The 20,793-nt window shown below is 34.8% G+C and overlaps 1 protein-coding gene across 1 annotated transcript in view; it reads right to left on the bottom strand.

Annotated features, from left to right (window-relative positions):
• Positions 1-20,793, bottom strand: part of CSMD1 (CUB and Sushi multiple domains 1) — a 1,235,979-nt gene that overhangs the window by 220,057 nt on the left and 995,129 nt on the right. Inside the window, exons 24-27 of the mRNA XM_064447944.1 lie at positions 17,735-17,926; positions 13,583-13,709; positions 10,918-11,120; positions 905-1,096 (exon numbers count right to left, since the gene is read on the bottom strand). Of these exons, the coding sequence (XP_064304014.1) occupies positions 905-1,096; positions 10,918-11,120; positions 13,583-13,709; positions 17,735-17,926 (714 nt within the window). The remainder of the gene's footprint in view (positions 1-904; positions 1,097-10,917; positions 11,121-13,582; positions 13,710-17,734; positions 17,927-20,793) is intronic.

Here is a 20,793-nt window from a genome sequence, read left to right as displayed (position 1 = left end):
TGTTTGGGGATTTGCTGTTTTGGAAAGACCCTCTCCAAAATGGCTTGTAGAAAGGAAAAACATTATGCTTATACCAGTGCTATTAAAACGTGTTTTATCTGGGGATTGGGATCATTAAAATAAGTCTTCATTTAATTATAAATCAATAAGCAACAAAATCATAAAGATTTTAATAATCACGATAACTAGCAGATAATTTTTCACAGAGGTTGATTAATCTTAGAAGAGCTACACTGATGTCCTTAAAATACATATCAGCAAGAGTTCTAAGCCTATAATTATTAGTCTACTGACCAGAACCTTACAGAAACCTTTATGCCATATAGGACTACAGAACCAAGAATCAAAACTTGTTTCAAAGAAAGATCTCCCACCCTCTCCTGGTGTTATGGAAATATATCTCATTTCTTTCAAAGGCATTGTTGCTTGGACCCTCTTCTCTGCATCTACCTTTCCCAACAAGAATCCTGCTTCAGAAAAAGTATCTTTAGCTTCCTAGGGATTGCACAGGATAGGTATTTAATCTACAAGAATTCAGAAAATTTCAGAATAAATAATGGACCCCAGTTTATGTAACTAAATTATGAAATTATTATTGAAGACCATTCTAATGAGAGCATTTTAATGAGAATTGTTTTTTTTCTAAATCACCTCTTCCATTTAATTATTTCTGTTAGACTGTCAATTTTAAACTTGTATGAAGTTTAAAGAGTAGAATAAAGTGAGAAAATGTATCCAAAAATAGTATTAATTTTGAGAATGAGGCTGACATTAACCATACATACAAAATAACTGGGTTCTCCAAAAAGCATCACTCCAGCATGAGCATCGTTATGTCCACTAGTTGAACAAGAAATCAGATCTGTATTAATCTTAAACAGAGACTAACATTTCATCTTATTACCTATGCACGTAGGAGGATCAGGTTGCCAGAAGAATCGGTTGTTCAGTTGCACACATGTAATTTTAGCCTGTCCTTGAAGTTGGTAGCCAGGGTCACATTGAAAGGTGGTAGTGTCTCCAGGCTCTCTGCTGTCTCCGTATCTAGTGCCATTCTGTGGTGTCCCAGGGTCATTACAGGTTGATGCAATAGAAGCTGTAAGGGAATGATGAAGTAAAAGCTTTAAGGTGTAGATATTAAACATCCATAATTAAAAGCACAATATTTTTATAACAGCATTCCAAACAGAGGTAATATTATTTACTCATCAGTTAATATAGGAAGGCATTTTATTTCTTATTTTTACAAGAATCTGCCCACTGAGATATGCCATGATTATGTTAGCTTCCTGCCAGTTTCCTTAGTACAAAGTAAGGCCTGAGTGGAAACAAACACAAGCTTTTCTTTCTTTTTTATTTTTCCCTTCTGTTTTTGTTTTTGTTTTGGGGTTTTGGATTTTGGTTTGGTTTGGTTTGGTTTTTTGTCCAGTTCATGCATCAAAAGAGCTAGCAACTCCTCTTCTCATGTCATGTGCTGGTTATCAAAAGAAATTTCTTTATGCACTTTGATTCCTTTTGTGCAATTGGGTAAGTATCATAACATAAATGACATTGCTCTATAGTCTTAATATCCTGCAGCCTGCAAATGCTGTTTAACCCAGCTGGCTGAATGAAATAGCCATTTTAGGTAGTCCTGAAGTTCCTATTTCAGGGGCAAGCAACAACTTTCTCAGAGTGTGCTCAAACTGAATCTAAGCAAAGTACCTCACCTATGTTCAGTCCCCTGAGTTTGGACATGGAATTTACTTTGTGAAAAAATAAATTCATTAAAAAAGGAATGTTAAACTGAGCAGAATAATCAGTATGGTATGACTTAAAACAAGTAATCATCCAGAAAGTTGATATACAAATCTACATCCACTATAGATTTGTGGAAGATGCCAGGTCTTTTCTACTAGCTTCAGGTATTCAACATCCTGAACTGCAGTAAACATTGCAGTGTTCCCAAAGAAAGAGAATTGCATTCTGTTTCCTACCAGTCCAGGCTGCTTCAACCAAGCATGTCTTTTTCCAAGAACTTACCACAGTTGCGAGCAAAAGCCAAAATAAGAGTCACAAGCCGAGTGTCACAGTCACTATTAATGATATTGGTGTTTATCTAGAAGTAAGTCCCTCTACAACTGTCATCATCTTCATTCAACCAAGTTAAAACTTCTTGAACACAGACCAAAGGCTTTTTTTCTAAAAATGCTACACTACACCCTTCTGCTCATCTCCAGTACTGCAAGGGAGTACTTGAAAAATGTGAAACATCAATATTAAATTATTGTCTTTTTTTTCTAATATAAACTATATACTTTCTGTGTGCTCACGCATCAGACAGCTGATGCATTCTTAAACAGATTTGTAACATCTTAATTCTACATTGGATGTCTTTTCAAGGTGTAATTTTGCTCTGATATCTGTAAGACATGATCAGACCAATGAGGAGCATTCAGAGAAAAACTGATGTAATTTATTAAAAGCATATATGCCATTGTTAGAACTGTTTTTTACCACTTTTTTTTCCTATGTTGTAGATTTGCAGAAGACAGAAAGGTTGAAAAAATAATGAGCAAAATGAGAAACAAACATTTTAGATTGCTAAAATGGTTTAATGCGTGTTCTAGCAAATACGTTATCACTTAGACAAACTACAGAAACTGTAAAACAACCCTATATAAGAATTCATGGTTGATGATAACCAACACATTACAAACACAGGAGCTTTCTTTAACATTTTATTATTAATAATTTTTTGACCTTGTTTCCATTCCCAGATATTATATCTCGTACCTTGGGATGGTTACAATAGCTAAATGAAGTAAAAGACATGGCAGGTTTGTTAACAATGGTAGACTTTTCTCCACCAGAATTTATAAGCATCAATCCAAGAATTAAAGTAATGGCTGTCACTACTAATGAGTACTGGGTAAGCACTCCCCAGGCACCACTCTGACAATTTACCTGACATCCCATATTACTAAACGTATACTTGGCCACAGGGGAAGGAAAGCACGGTCATGACCTCAGAGAAGTTATTTCTTATTTGACAGACAGTAACAGCTCTAAAAAATGGATCACGATAGTCCACATCAGTTAAAGAATGATAATACTTTCAATTATATGAGCATAAGCCCATCTCTGTCATTAGTATCTTTTTCTAATATATCTCTGAAAAATCTTAATTTTCTCCTTAAGAGGTTATGCAATATAATATCTCAGCAAATATTTTTCCCATTTTGACTGTGTCAAGTGTGCACCAATTATGAAGGACTGATGCTTTTTAATATTCATTTCACTGTTAATGTCAATTTATTGTGTACAAATTTCTAAATTTTAAAAACAATGACAGATGTTTAATAAGCACCAAGATGTTCTTTGCACTTTTGTTCTTGCAGCCTCAGAAGTTATTTTATGTATTTGAAATTAAAAAGCTTCCTATCACACCAAATACACTTGATACTAATCAAACAAAACACCAGATATTTAAACGCTGATACATCATCTCGTAAAGTGAACATTCAGACAGACTGTCAACTTTTCAACTTGCTTCTTTTCCAATTTGTTTTACTTAGAACCATTAAATCATAGAATCATTCAGGTTGAAATAGACATTTAAGATCATGGGGTCCAACCATTCATCTAGCACTGCCAAGTCCACCACTAAACAATGTGCCGGAGCACCACGTGTCTTTTAAATACCTCCAGCGATGATGACTCAATCACTTCCCTGGAAGCCTTTTCCAATGCTTGACAATCCTTTCAGGGAAGAAATATTTCCTAATATCCAATCTAAAACTCCCCTGGCACAGCTTGAGGCCATTTCCTCTTGTCCTATCTCTCGTTATTTAAGAGAAGAGACCTACACTCATCTCGCTACAACCTCCATTTGGGTAGCTGTAGAGAGCGACAAGGTCTCCCCTCAGCCTCCTTTTCTCCAGGCTAAACAAACCCAGTTCCCTCAACCTCTCCTCATGAGATTTGTTCTTCAGGCCCTTCAAAGGCTTTGTTGCCTTTCTCTGGAGACGCTCTAGCAAATCAATGTCCCTCTTGCACTGAGGGGCCCAAAACTGAACACAGTATTCAAGGTGCAGCCTCACCAGTGCAGAGTACAGGTGCACGATCACTCCCTACTCTTGCTGGCCACACTATTCCTGATACAAGCCAGGATGCTGTTGGCTGCCTTGGCTACCTGGGCACACTGCTGGCTCATGTTCAGCTGGCTGTGACCTAATATCCCCAGGTTGTTTTTGGCCAGGCAGGTTTCCCCACTTTTCCCCAAGCCTGTAGTTCTGCATGGGGTGGTTGTGACCCATGTGCAGCACCCAGCACTTGGCTTTGTTAAACCTCATACAATTGGCCTCAGCCCATCGATCCAGCCTGTCCAGATCCCTCTGCAGAGCCTTCCTACCCTCAAGCAGATCAACACTCCCACCCAACCTGGCGTCATCTACAAACTTGCTGAGGTTGCACTTGATCCCCTCATCCAGATCACTGATAAAGATATTAAACAGAACTGGCCCCAACACTGAGCCCTGAGGAATACCGCTTGTGACTAGTTTCCAACTGGATTTAACTCCATTCACCACAACTCTTTGGGCCCAGCCATCGAGCCAGTTTTTTACCCAGCAAAAAGTATGCCCATCCAATCCATGAGCAAGATTCCCAGGAGGTTCTGTAGTTGGATGAAAATTAGAAGTCTATTAATGATTCATTTGGAATTGTCCAAATGTCTAAGTGGTATAGAGGTTATATGCATTGCTGATAAGTAATACAGACATTTAAAACCACCAGTTCTGTCATTGAACTTCTTTTGCAACATGGTTTTTTCTTCTCAGTCCCTTCACTAATATGTAGACATGCAATTAATATCTAGTTTACATAGTTATAAGAAAGGTCATGTTCATGTTGTGATCTAGCATTCCCATATATAATTTTCAAAACAGCCTGAGGAATTCAGAAACTCAAAGATTAATGTAATTAAAATATATATGCTGTAAAGAAGGGAGAGCAATAACTACATTTTAGACTCAAGGATGCAAAATCAAACCAAATTCCATAGCTAGACTTTTTAGAAATGGCTGAGAAAAATTAGGTGCCTAAAATGGCATAGACAGGAGAGAGGATCTGAATTCCATTATGCTGGAAAAGAACTAAATCATTGCTTCTCAGTTCTTGCACATGTGTTCTAATCAGTAAGCTACTTGATACTCAGTGGCTTATAGAGTAATACTCTACAGATTTCCCATCTCCTACTGTCTCATCTGGTCAGAGAGGAACAAGCTTCTATGTACATGAAACATGAAACCAGAGGTAAGTGCCAGAAGAATGGGCAGCTGGAAAAACTACAGATTGCTAGGGAGATTTCAGACCTCCATATGTCGGCAGCCAATGTGTTAAGCCTCTCTGTTATTAATTTAATAATCTTCCAGAGTCCCATTTTAGATCTTTTTTTTTTTTTAATTTGGCCCGCCAATTACATTTTCAAGGTTGATTTAAAATTTCACTGAAAATCAATAGGAGACTGTTTTTGAGAATGTGACACACTGTATATTTCTGTGTCTGCAGCCTTCTGAGCAATATGTTAGATATGTGCCTAATTTATCTTTCACCTGAAGGACACTTCTTTTTTTATCAGTTTGTTTAGCCTGTAATCTATTGTAGCTCAAGAAAAAAAACCATCACCTTCATCAATATCAATTTCACTATGTCTATGGCAATCATGTAAGCTATTTGATGCATTTGCAGCACAACACCAAGTTGTTGTGCAACTCTATTTTTACTACTCCACATGGTTATAAAAATAATAAAGACTTTTCAGGGTCTAGGCTTATAAATTGCAGGCAATGCACAAGCTTCCCCTGTTTACTGCGTTATGCCTGCATAATAGTTTTGAGAAGGATTTTGGCATATCAAAGCTGAGAGACTGTACATAGGATTCGCAGTGATTTCAAACTAACAAACATTTCCAAATACGAAAGAATAGTGTTTGTTTAAAAAGTATCATCTCATGTAATACATCTAAATGTACAGACTAAGAACTGTGCAAATTAGCATCAACTACATATTTAAATATTTTGTATTGTCCAATAATGTAAAGAAAAAAGAAACCCAAATGCTAATGCAGCCTCTTTCATTAAGTCTGAAGTACAAAAGCTTACAGGTTTAGAGATAACCATCAGAATAACCTACAAGCTTCATTTCTGCTTAGTTCCATGGGAACCAAATTAAGAACAGCTACCCCCATGAGTCTGAGGAGGCCTTGCCCAGGCTATGGATTAGATGATGGACAGGAATGCTTTGACACAGTTTCATCCTAATGAGACAGTGTTATTCTGAGCATGCAACACAACATGTGTAGCATCACAGAAAGCAAGAGAAGTGACTGAACTGTGAAAATATTAGGTTGCAGACTTTAAAGGGGAATCCTAAACTTTTGTGTCTTATGTCCTTTTATTTATTTTAACAAGGGATGTCTTAATGGATTTCATTTTCTTTGAACTAAAAATTTAGTTAGTTAGTAGGGCAGTTATATGATTATGCATGTGTAAATTTCTTTTAAAATCTATTTTTGCGCTAACTCCCTTTTCTTGAAAATTCAGTTGTGAATCAAACTGGAACAATTGCATGATGAATCCTAGCAATGAAGATTCTGCCATGGAAATTCTTATTCTACTTAAATGTAGTAGCTCAGGCCATTAAGCAAGTGATTAAAAGATATCTCAGCAATGAAAGAACAATTTACAAGACAACAGTACTCTAACAGTTCAAGATACTCTAAGTTACTGTAAGAATTGCTGTAGACAAATGATCAAATGGAATTATAGAACTGGACAGAAGCAGGCATCATTGCTTAAACAGATTTGTCAGATTAAGTCCAGTGTCATTAGGAACTATCAAACAGAACTACTGACACTTAAGCTCTTGGCAGAGGAAGTTAGATATCAACAGATATATTAATATCAGACACAATAATTTCCAAATAATTATTCTACATAAGTGGTTGGTATAAGTTGCTTATTTTTATTATCATAATTGATGATTTGTATTCTTAAGATAATAGTTTAGCCAGGCATCTTTACTTATCTCTGTATTTCTCTGCTTATCTCTGCATTTAATTCAAGAGCAAATTTTATAAATATTGGAGAGCAAGCAAACAACAGAAAAAACAAAATTGGACTAAACCCACTAAACAAATGTCTTAATTTTCTATCTTAACTTTTAATAAAGTGAGTGTCTGAAGTTATTCTAATAAGATAGAAATATTTAAAAAATTTGAGAACTCTTTGCTAATTCATTAACTTTTTGCCAGTTATTCTGTATTAGCACAAAAAAGATAACATTTCTGTTTACATGGAAGCAGAGACAGGTATATTGTTAATTAAAGTGTGTGCTTACAGAATGCTGTGACTATGAGAAATTTACAATGACATAGAACCAGAGGTAGGCATAGAAATCCATCACAGATGGGTCTGACTCTCAAAAAGCCAGGCATTTCTAAAAATGTTTTTTTCCATTATAAGAAGAGTGTGAATAATCCTTTGATGTATTATAGACTTGAGGAGCATAATGTATGAAACCAGCAAAGGAACTATGAATGTATCATTTAGTTTAAGAAAAGGATATAGCAATGTTAAGTTACAACAGCTGAGAATTTAGTTCAAGAAAAAAGGCTAGGCTAGAAGGGTAGAACTACTATTAGGTATTGTTAATATAAGGCTGAGTCTGTAAGAATGATAATGAGACTTCCAACTGCCTGTGCTTGTTTCTATAATCTGCCACTTCAGTTGGTTTTGTTAAGTATCAACTAAACAAATTATATGGTTAGATATGAATAAGCAAGATGGATCTGCTTCAACATAGGTGGCTAGTCTCATTTGAGATGCCTTACAATATCCGTGGTATCTGCACAGGACTGGAAGATATGATCAAGGACTTCTGGCTGTGTGACATTCTGAAGTTGCAGATGGAGACTAACTGGGATATTTTATGGCATCTCAAAGGAAATTAGACACCTTTGAAAAGACAGGTAGGATTCATTTCACCTGCCCTTAGATGTCCAGAAGTTTGATATTTAGTGTATGCTAGTATAACTAGACCTATAGCTGATAAAAAGGAAAAGGCACCTTCAGAGAGAGATTTATCCCATTTACCTTAGACATGTAGAACAGAATTAAGCTAGGTTAGAATTTGTCCTTTTTTTAATGAGTTTTTCTGCCAGTAATTTTGGTTTTTTTGCAATAAAAAAGCCAAATACCTAATTTGGCTATACCTTTCTTGTGTTCAGTTTTTGTATGGTAACCAGAAAGAGTTGGTTGACATCCCTGGCTTGTAATACATAGTTTGAATGTATTTAACCCCCAGAGTAAAGGTCAATTTTGTACAGTGAACTCCTTTTTTTTTGTCCTTTTATGCATGATTAAATGGTGATTAAGTTTTAATGAAAAGCATTAGGCTGATTACAATTAACATAATCACTCTTGTCGGTTTGTGTCCTCATGCTCTATATTCTGAGCTGAGTGGGCAAGACAAGGCACTTTTAATAGTGTTCAAACATTTTGTAAGCTTCAGCCACTTTTTTTTCCATTAAAAATACCTCTAATTGAATTTACAATCAACAGTAAGTAATTTATAGGTGATATTTTCTGTTCTACCTTATAGTATCTTTTCCTAGCACCTCTTTTTTAGGCAGATGCAATAAAGGCCTTCTAGAGTGCAAATAATAGAAAAGAATCAGCGCATTTATAGCACTATGAAACAAATTATCCAGCTGAAGGTTAACACTTTAATGCATTGTCTTTAAGCTGTTCGTTTGACCTGATACTCTCACATGTATATATATTTGTATGATCCCATAACTGGACATTCATTGACGGAGACAATCATCTCAGTTGCATAATCCAATACAGAAGTTGCAGAAGTGTAAGAGGTCCAGATTACTGAAGGTTTTCCAATCTTCTGCAATTCTGCACCTGAAGTTTACTTCTTGAATTGTAATTAATATTTAAATAAAATATACTCATTAATAAATGCGACACTTGAAAATCGTTCAAGTGACACAAAGACACAAAACTTGGACAGTTACCTTCACAGACCTTGAAATAAAACAACTACATCTGCAATTACCAGAAAAAAGTTTAAGCAACTCAAAACTCTTCTATTCATTGAGTTACAAACTACTAAAGTAGTGAAATTTCAATATTCTGTGCAGCTTTGCTATAAACCGGCTTACAGTTTGAACACAGGATGAATACTAAAGCATGAAAAGATCCTCAGTTAGCCATAGATTAATTAGTTTAAATCCTTTACAGATCAAGGCCACAGTGGTCTGCCCACTGCCTCAAGGAGACTAAATAAACTAAGCTCTGATTTTTGGATGAAATATTTTAAATTTACTTTAACAAATTCCTTAAATCATATTTTTTACTCCTTACAATTAAAAAATTAATAAAACATTCCACTTTTCAAGCAGGGTGAATGAAACTTTAATACAATTTTCCCTTTACTTGAGCTGAGGCATTCAGTTCTTCACCACTAATTCTAATTAATTCCAGTAAGACATACACTGCAATTGCCAGAACGATCACCAAGTGCATCCATAAGATAGTATACGAAGATGGCAAAATCCGTTCTTCACCCTTAAAGCATTAAATTGTCTCCTACTTATTATAAGTATCACTGAAGGTCAAAGAATATGTTGGCAAATCTAACTGCTTAAATAATTAATCCTTTCAAAATTTGTGCATAAACATTTTCATATAATACTACATAAAATGTGTTTGCTAGCCCTAAGAGAGTAAACACCCCCTTCATTTCCACAAATGTAAAATTTAACTTTTTTCAAACAACATGAAAAGCAGCATATTATATAGCACACTAGTGAGAAATTTTAGAAACATTTATTCTGTTCTTCGTCTTGAATTCACTTTGCATACTTTTAACTAGGTATCTTAGGGCTGATGAAAGAGCCTGTGGTTTGGGGGGTGCAACATTCAGAAAAATCAAGCAAAATGAAGTAAACAGGTAAATGTAAAATGCATTATTTAGAGAGCAGAAAACCCCAAAGTATATTTCCTCATGCAAATAATAATGCCTGAATACTTATTAGTGCCTTTTACTTCTGAAGGATAGCACCTACCGAGAAGGTTTTAAATAATACTCCTACTTTCAGATATTTTATTAATCCATAATTTTCCTATGTTCCTGAGCAGAAATACACTTACATACATCATATCTAGATATATAAGGGGGGAACAACTGAGTCAAAGATAATGATGTAGTCTCCCTGCAGTCCTACCCTCCACCATAATACCATAGAAAAACTCCACATACTCAGCTTTACAATATTGATCACATACAAAATATTGATCACAGCACCTCTGTATACAGAGAAGCCTTCACTTTAGATCTGAAGATGAATTTGCTTAGTTTAATAGTAAGTTTTTAAATGTATTTCAATATGGTAAGCTATATTTTATTCTTCAGTTAAATCATGTACACAAGCAGTGGTTAAGGTCATAAAAATGATGCATCATGCAACCAACGTTGTGAGAAAAAGAAAACCCAAATAACATAAAGTATAAACACAAAATAATATATTATTAGGTAGCACTGGTGGGAACATTTAAAATATCAGTGCAGAAGAAAACTTATGTATCTACAAACTCCTTTTGACTTGTTAAATAATGCTAATGAGATAATGCTAGGCATGTGGTTGCTGTACAAAACAAGAAATAAGAAAACATTCAAAGCAATTCAAAAAATTCACCCTAGTTGTAGCTCTTTGCATAAATATATAAAATAATCAAAATAATATAGTCCTTTTTTTAAAGACTGAGGAAGTTGTCAGATGAGAAACAGTTCATATATATAAGAATAATGTATAGAAACAGTGTATATAATTATTGTATTTGAGATAAAAAAATATTTACATACTTGAAAACTGAATCGAGAAGCCTGATTTGCTGATGAAGAAGTCACTGTCAAACTGTAATGTTAATGAGTTGAAAGTGCTGTGAATGTCCTCTGGAAGGGCTGAGCCACTCCATTCTTTCAAAAGTATGCTGCTTTCAATTGGCCCATCCCATACTTTCAAGATGTCATGAGCGACCTCAGTGTCAAAAACAATAAAATGAAGACTGCAAAGAGAAAGTAAAAGCACTGCACTTTACTCATTAAACACAATTACACAAAACTCCAAGCAGTCATTCCCAAACTGTACTTAGTTTTGAGTTGTTTAGGACTCAAGAGGTGGGGGTCCTAAAGAGTTATCCATTTCTCTTGTTGAATGAGCTGGTCTTGTAAGAGAGGTGCTATTTGGTTCTATAATTGCCTGAATTACAGAAACCACCATTATGGGTCATATAGTAATTGTTCTATAAATTAACTTATTTTTATGATAGATATCTTAAGGGATAATAACTATGATTTCATCCAAGATTTCCCTTCTTTATTCAAATAAGGATACCAAGAACACTGATTGTCTTCAATCACATGTAACTGAAAAAAAAAGCAGTAGCTACTGGACAGCAGCATGCAGAGGACAGGGAACTCTGTCAGCATGGCATTTTCTTTCCTATAAAAACCTAGAAAATATATTATTCTATCTTTGATTTACGCCAAAATTCATAAAATATAAAATTTTATTATAATAGAACAATCTGCATTTATCTCCAGGTGAGGAATTAGATTCAGAAAGGTGCTCAAGAATACTATGCTATTAGTCAAAATAGGTGCATTGACTTCAAGTTCCGACTGTTTACAATTTTAACGTTGAAGAAATCTAATAGGTAAATATCAACACCTTTTTTTTTGTTTCAAATAAGTGTCCTGATATTTCTTCATTACATTTGACATTAACTTAAAATCATTAATTTCAAAGTTGCAATTTAAATGTAAATGATTCATTGAAATCACCTATGATGGAGCAAATTCTTAGTAAAATGGGGTTACTAAAAATAAAAAATTAAAAACCTCCCAGTGAATAACTAGCCATTTGTTTGTATTTTCTGTATGTTTACTTTTTAAAATTAATAATTTTCATTTAAGTTATCAGTTAAAACTATTGTCCACATAAAATGAATAATGACACAACTTACTCTTTGCTAACTTTTTGCTCTAAATAAATAAATAGCTAATATTCTAAAGTAACACATTTACTGGAAATCACATATTTCTTTCCTGTCACTGGGGTTTAAAACTAATCTCTGTTGCATATCATTAAACATATTAGTATACTATTTTTTTTTAATGACAGAAATTAAGATTCTCTATCTTGATTAGAAGTTAAATGTTTTTGTTACATTCTTGCTTTCACAGCAAATTCCTGGTTGGAGTGGACAAACTACCTTAAATATTGAACAGAATTTGCCATTTCAAAGTTTTTGAATCTATGTGTTACTACAACAAAACTGAGCTGAAATAGCCTTTAAATATTGGTATTCCTGCCACTTGAGTGATTTAGCTATGCAATAACAACAAAGTATGATAGTCATTCTTGTCGGTATGTCAAACTGATGAGGAAAAACTGTTTTAAAAGTTCTTCTTGTATTACTAATTTCTTTCTGCCTGAGTTCTTGAATCCTTCCATCATCTTTCCATAAATCATTATAGAAATTAAAGCTCTATACTCCATTATTCAGTTCTTGGCATGCACCTTTATTTCATGCATTAGTCACTAGTTGTGTTTCTCTCATTTTCTGTATTCTTCTAATTTCTTCCTTTTTTTGTTATGCTGCCTAATTTATGTGGAGGAATCTTCAAGTCCTCCTCTATTAAGCATTTTCACAGTCCTGTAATCATTTCTTATTACAATCTCATAATTTTTCTCAAATTTGATTATTCTTAATGTCTTCTTAGATCTTGCTGGTCTTATTATTCAACTGATTATAGGAAAAAAATCTGATAGTTACATAATTCAAAATGTTCTATATGTTAAGAATGATATGACAGAAAAGAGCAGGAATGGAAAATGAAAACCCTTCAGAACTGTAGCTTTATAGTTTTATAGCTCTAATCTCTGCTGCTACTGTTGTCAAATCCTCATCAGATCAAAATATTCATGACAAAAAAAAAATTCCTAATAGATACCCAACAAGGTCCAAGAAGCCTGATGTCTGAGCACTCCTGGCAGAGTCAGGAACTTCACAGCTGCTTGAGGTAAAGTATTTAAGAAATAGTGTTGAATAATTATATTAGTTTTAGAACAAATTATTACTTTGAATGTGACAGTAAGATATAAAAGAATGCCATTACAATGACTCAGGGGAAGAATTTTGAAACCACAGTTGACAGCTTGGCACTATAGCTTGTTTACAGCTAGAAAAAGGCACTGTTTTGCCACACTGAAGATATATAGGCCATATCATCTAACAGAATTCACAGTTCTGAATTAGATGCCTAGGTGTCCCCTACATGATTTAGGTACCAGGTTCCCTAGAGGGATGGCACTCATAAATGCCAGCATGACAAGCATCAACTTTATTAATGTAAGGAGGAGTTAATAAACAAAAAATTCTGTAGAAGAGTATGAGAATTAAGGCATAGACTATAATTTCTAAAATACTGAAGTCGACAATGAATACTGAAATTAATAGTATACCTTATTGTCTTTCCTGGATCCGCTTCTATAATCCAAGTGCAATGAAGATTGTTGTCATATGGTGCTGGGTAACCAGGGGACAAAATACGCCCTGATGTAGCAGCATGAATTCGACCACCACACTCAGCTACAAAATAAGCAAGAATTACATTTATTTTTAACAAGATCGTAATATTTTTCACTCCCATTTTCTGTCCATTCTACGTCTCTCTGTCTTCCGAAACGGTAATAGAACGACCTAATATCTCTGAAATAATACACATACATATAAACCAGGATGCATACATGAGTTAAAATTGCACATATAATGATCTCATTCCTACCTTGTTATAAAGCAATAAACCATACTTCTGTGATTACGTTATTTTACCAACAAGAATAGTTCAATATGAACTGAGACCACAAAAGCACAATTTTAACATCAGCAAGAGAGCTAAAATACCTCAGAAATATCCCATCTAACATGCCTGGCTTTTCTAAGTACCACTGAATGCTCAAACTCAGACTTTACAGTGTTGGGTTTTGTAATTAAAATTGTTTTCTCTAATTTTTTCTAATTTTTTCTAATGTCAAAATACCTTCAGTTTGATGTTTTCAAGTTACTTCCATATAACATCAAATTTAATTACATCAAAAAGCAGCTATTATTGCCTAGTAATTTCCTTTAGTATTTAAAAATTTAAATGCCATATGCCCACAAAAAAAGGAAATCAGAAAGCTATGATTTGAAAGTATGCCGTGTCTGGTACAAAACTTTTTGTTATCAATTCTATCTTAACTTTGTGGAGAGACCACAATTTGTGGAGAGAAATGCAGTGCTAAGCATCCAGAATCAAATTCTTATGTTGCTTGTTTAGAGCATCATGCTGTTGTCTGGCCAGTATAAAGATGCACCCTGGTGAAACTGGAACTGTGTAACAGTCAGATACCACTGAACCAAAGAGGATCAGTAACTCTTCTCTTAAGTGATGTGCCTAAATTCCTGCTTCATTTACAGTGTTGCCTTACAAGTAGTGGTATTAAAAAATGTTACCATGGGGAACTCTTCAAGCACAGCTGTAAAGAAAGTGTAGTGTAAGCCACAGATGATAAAAGAACCACGGCAGTTGGGCCAAGAAATCTATCAGCAACATTCCTATCAAATAATAAGTCTTATACATGCCACCAAGTCACTGCTGGCAACCAAATTGTTACCAGGATGGAAAATAACTGTAGAGGTAACTGATTTACTTACCTATCCTGCTGGTTTGTTGACTCAAACACTACATATTAGTTACAGAACCACAGCAGAAAGCTGCTTTAGTATATAATATTGTCTAACATAAGCTTTGTCTAAGATTTCAGTTAATTTTCATTATACAAGGAGTTCAGAATGCAATAATTGCTGTGATACATAACTACAGAAAATGACTGATACAGTAGTGTATTTGCTAAGGAACTTGAGATTACTCAGTGAAACCAAAATTATTTAAATTCAAATTAATTGACAGATTTGCTTTAGAATTCTGAGAATACTCATTTAGAAACAGAATGCATAATAAAATTTGTGATGAAGCATTACATAGTTCATATATTTAAAAAAAAATATCCATTTTAGGAGCAGATCAAAAGTAAATTTTCAAAAGTGATTCTAACCAAAAATCCAGAAGGTTTGTTTTTCAATATGAAGAAGTGAGCACCCTGTAAAATCACCACCTCAAAGAATATATTATATAAAGTAAATAACCATACTGTAACTAATAGAAGTGACTTACATTCAAAAAAGTACTATAATCTTCCAGAGAAGGAATTACAGGAGTTAACTGACTTTTTTCATTAAGGCTTAGATCACAGAGAAAATGAAAATGAATGCTAAGACCAATATACCAGTGTATCGCTGAAGATGACTAGTGTAGAATATGTGGAATATGTCTATGTATGGGCTTGAAATTTTTTATGAATGAGAGTGAAATGATAGTAAAGACAATGAAAGCAAATGTCACCAGAGACAACAGCAAATATCAAATGCTGATCTAAAACACAACAAGCAATAAAGGTCTGCACAAACAGGAGGATATTAAGAAAATATGTCTAAGAAACAAAGTGACGTTTGGAAGTTCAGGACAATTTAAGAAAAAGGAAAAAAAGGAAGGCAGTCAAATCAGAATAGGCAGAGATAAAACTGTGGTAGCATAAGATAAAACTGAAGAAAGAAAATATTATGTAAATAGCACTGGAGGGGGAGGGAAAAGACCATGAAAGGATCTGCAGATGCTTTACTGAGTTTTTGGAGATCTTCATGACAAGTTTTCCTGTGCACAGAACAGTAGGAAAAAAAGGTAACAATTTAATGAAAGTAATGGACTGTTTGTGAAAGGCTGTTTAGAAAGATTCACCTTTAGAAGATTTTCAGAGAGAATGATGAGCATTTGGCTTCTTGGGGAGCTACTTAATGTTTCGGAAGAGTTTTAAATTGAGAAACAGAAAGAGGGAGTTTATACAAAACTAATGCAATACCCAAATTTTATTTAGAAGATGGAAACAAGGACAGCAAATAAAAATATATGTAAAGAAATAAAGGCACATAGAAAGGTAGCTTTGTGGTTGAAGAGACTGAAAACAAGAACAAAATCTGTCTCAGGATACTAAAAGATAATTGACTATTCTATTGATATCAGGACATAATTCCACTTAAAGATGAATTGAGATCCTCAAGAAATAAAAAATTTTGGAACAAGTCATTCCAAAAGCTTAGCAACAAAATACAGAAACCAAATCTACTAATGCAAGGTACAAAATCAAAATATAATGAAGAAAAAAAAAAAAAGCAGCAATCGTAACTGAAATATAGAAGCTTAAAAACATACTGTTATCAAGAAAACTAGAGATAGAGATAGAGGAGTTGAGGGAGCGTTACATAGTAGTGATGCAGTAAACTAAATAAAGTCAGCGTGAAAAAACATACCTATCAGTCTAAAATATTTTGGAGAAGGGTTATGAAAGATGTTCTACAGAAACAAAGATGGGAATTTTCTTTAGATTCACTTGATCCTGGGTTACCTATCTTCCTCCACGTCAGATTGGAATATACATGTTTTGTTTTGTTTTGGTTTGGTTTGGTTTGGTTTGGTTTGGTTTGGTTTGGTTTTAAATACAGCATGGTTGAGATTTTAACATCCCACATAGATATTAGAGCACAAATCATCATACTAAGAAAAGGAAATAGATCGATGGATGGATTTATTCACCTAATAGACTTGGAACCAACAAGTATTTTAGAATTGAGTCAAATACTTACTTGATGGTGAGGACAGGCACAAGAAAATATCACAGAAAATGACCTCAAAGTAATGACTTCATTTAAATTAAATAGGGACACGGGTGAAGGTAGGACTGATTATGACTCTTGCCTACAAAAGGGCAAACTTAGAGGAAAAGGAAGGTAGCCAATTAAACTGAAGAGCCTGAGGACTTGAATGTATAAAAAGCCTGGAAAAGTCTTTAAATCAAAACTGGAAAGAGTTGTTTTGACCTGTCATGTATATAAGAGAAAACTTAGATATAATTCCAGAATCAAGTGGGAAAAATAACACCTCTATTAAGACAGCAGAAATGCTGTTCATTTATGTTTTTCTGGCACTTACCCTCTGGATAAGCTGAAATTTTGAAAGGAAGGGAGCTTGCTGCTTTGTAGACTGTAGGTCTGTGAATGTGTTTAGCAGGAAGCAGGTGTTGGAATGGAGAATGTAGCACCCAATATGGGAGAGAGGCAACAAGCAAGGGTCCTACAGATCAGGTAAGTGCTGAAAGCAGTTGGTGGCCTACCTGCAGCAGGCAGCAAAGGCAAAAACTAAGCATCAGAAGATACACAGAAGGAAAGAGTTTCCCAATGATCCATGGGAACTCCGTGTGAAACTTGAACTCAGGAAGTCACTGGTAATTGCTGGGCTGGAAAGCAAAACTGGAGGAGAGAAACTGCCTAGCAAAGGTACAATGGGCAATAGCTATACTGGTGTTAAGTTAGGCACCTAGTACTCTCTATTTCACTTTTATGTTTGTTGTAATGAAACATAGTTTTAGAGACTTGAAGATGTGACAGTTAAAGACAGAATACTAGTTTTGTTTTTCTTGAAACCCCAGACTGAAATCTTTCATTGCCATAATCCATATTACCTATGCAAGTAGGCAAAGGTTTGTCCCAAACTCTTCGATCTCCACTTAAGCAGGTCATAATACTACTACCATGCATTGCATAGCCAGGATTACAGCTGTACAAAATGACAGTGTCTATAAAATGTCCTTCATCTCGGATCTTGTAGCCATAATTTGGTATGCCAGGATCTTCACACTTCACTAGGTCAAAACCTGTAAACAGAAATGGGAAGGGAAAAGAAGAAAAAAAGACAAAAAGATATAAAATATCAATCGATATATAATGTCAATGAATCTGATCTTGGTGCAAATTATATTCTCATGATTCAGTTAGATTAGATGTATCCTCAGTGACCAAAGATAAAGTATATTTAGTTTGGGTAAATCAGAAACTGAAACACCAAGAGCTAATTATTTTTCTTTTGAAATTTGATTATGTCATTAGTTTATTGAAGAAAGCATACTGTCTACACTATCCCAAAAGAGATTAGTGTGCATTATATTAATTTATGCCACTTCTATTCTTTCATTCTTTTTTATTCAGAGGAAAGGAAGCAGTAGTGACCCTGTATTTGGCTCTAAGTCGGAGCTTCAATTCCTTGTCTGATCTCTGTTACAGAGCCAGCAGACCATAGTAGGGATTTAGGAAGAAAATGCAAAGGTTATTTCATCCATCTTAGTGTCAAGATAGCATGGCTCCAGTTTCTCCTCTGCTGAAAATGAAGAAATATTCCTACTCTCATTTTCAATTAGCATTCCACTTTTTGGTCTATTAACATGCTGAATGGGATAAACAGCTTCTTCTGTGCTCCTTGGAATGAGCAGTTCTACTCTGAGCAGCTATAACTCTTTCCATATTTTACCCTTTCCCCTCTGCATTTTCTCCATATAGCATTGCTAAAATGTAAAGATGCAGTCTAAATGTCTCCTTTTGCCTTAAGGTCTAGTTCTTGGAGCAATATAGAGTGATTCCAAGTTCGTCTTACTCAATTCCAGTCAAATTTGTGGATTTTTCATTAGCTACTGTCATGTCCCCAGCCTAGGGAAGTAATTCTGACTCTACAAATGGTTTCCTTTTTGCTGTCCTTATTTTATGGAACAGCTTCATGACATGGTTCTGAATCAGGCTGCTGGTCTTCCTTTCAGCTTATTCTATACATGAGGCATTTAACTAATTAGGAAAGAATAAGACAGCTTTATGGCAAATAACATATCCATAGACAACCTTTCATTATTTCACAAATAAGCAAACTAGAGTTGGTACCACATTTTTCTCATTGCCTTTCTCCTGACGCTGAAAACATCAACCTCAGTTGAAAACACAGCGAGTAGTCTAATACCGGTTTTTCCTCCTGTACAAATGCTAAGGCTGTCCAACAACTTAGTCCTCTGAAAACACAAAAGGTCTTTGCTTTCTTTGTTTGTAAATTGTACAGAAGGTTGGGATTTACCTGTCATAATTCAGACTTCTGAAAATTAGAGAGCTGTATTTGAACTAGTTAGCTTAGTCTACTTTCATTGCCAGCAGAGAAATATGAATCTCAAGAAAACAAATGAACTCGTGTTTAGATAGCTGTCTAAGATCAATCAGTTCAATCAGCTTCTGGAAACACTTATTTTCTGCCTTTACTGTAAACTGAGCCTTGGTTCTCTCTTTATATAGTGTGTTACAGTAGCTCAGAATTTTAAGTACCTAGAGTTAGGGAAAAGGAATCCCTCTCAAAAAAGAACGCTGTTCTATCACATAGACACTGCATCTCTACCTGTGCTAATATCTTAAGGAACATCAAGCCCCAAGACCAATGAGCATGCTCTGACTACAGCCATGCACTGTTAAACTCAATTACGCTTCAAAACAGTGTGCTGTCTACAAGCTATTTCCTGGGAATTTAGCTCACACTGTCTGCTGCATTACACCTGAGGTTGGGAGAGTGCTAGACAACGCAAGCTAGAAGCATGCTACCATTTACCCTAACATTCCAGAAGTCTAGACAGTCACCTCATGCCCTGACAATGTTTAGTTTACTAACAGAGGTGTAGCCTACATGTCAGAAGGAGTATATATAATCACACACAGTACAAATGGATTATAGAGATTTATCATTATTCCTTGCTAAAAGATTGTTTCTGTGCGAATATTGGCACACCCCTGCAATTTCACTTTGTTGACAAAAATTAAACAAGAAAACATGGTCAGTTTCCAGGTAAGGGGTAGCGTTTGTTTTAACTAGCTCTCAGCATCAAATACAAATACCCAAACCTGAAACAGAGTTGTCTCTCTTTTAGAGTTAACAGTAATTTATGGGGTGTGATTAATCTCATCCTAAACTAGATACCTAAAATAGATTGGATAAACTGTGCACTTCTAAAAGGGTCTATTTCTCTTAATTCACTATAAAAAAAGCCAAGATGATTAGGTCATTCAGGTGAGCTGAACTTCACAAGAAAAAGCTATATTTCATTATTTTAATCTCCTTATTAAACATACAAAGACATTTATTTAAAACCCTGAAAATCTAAGTTGTTTGATAGATAATGTGATGATATTTTAATGCTGATTTGACAGCATGAGCCAGTGTAACACTATTTCTCTGCCACCTGCTTTTAGATACTTTCCCATCCTTTAGTAGGTGCAGCATTTGGTTACCATTGGCAGTGATTGACAGATGAAACTTGCCTGATTAAAGAATTTGTTTATGTGTGGTGACACAAACTTTCCATAAGACTGATATATAGTTAGAAAGCTACACAAGAGACTGATTGTCAACTACCTTCTACCACATAAAGAATAAAACGTTATCAGGGAGAAGTAGTATCTTTTATAAGACCAAGAGATAAATTTGGGTGAAACGAAACAAACATTGGGGTAAAAAAAGCCCTTTGAGTCTGCTATATACCCATCTTCACTACAAAAGATGTCAAGACTGGGATACAGTTGTTCTGACTTGCTGTCATTTCATGTATTCCACTTAGCATTCAGTTTTGCACAAGTGTGTAAATATATATGATGCAATGCCAGAGAATCTTATTTCTTCTCTCTGTCTTGCAGTCGTGCTTCTGTAGGATGATGTGTCTATAAA

Source organism: Phalacrocorax carbo, chromosome 3 (assembly GCF_963921805.1).
Source record: "Phalacrocorax carbo chromosome 3, bPhaCar2.1, whole genome shotgun sequence".
NCBI lineage: Eukaryota > Metazoa > Chordata > Aves > Suliformes > Phalacrocoracidae > Phalacrocorax > Phalacrocorax carbo.
The sequence above is the reverse complement of the archived record's forward strand: the minus strand, read 5'-3'. Positions and strand labels throughout refer to the sequence as shown.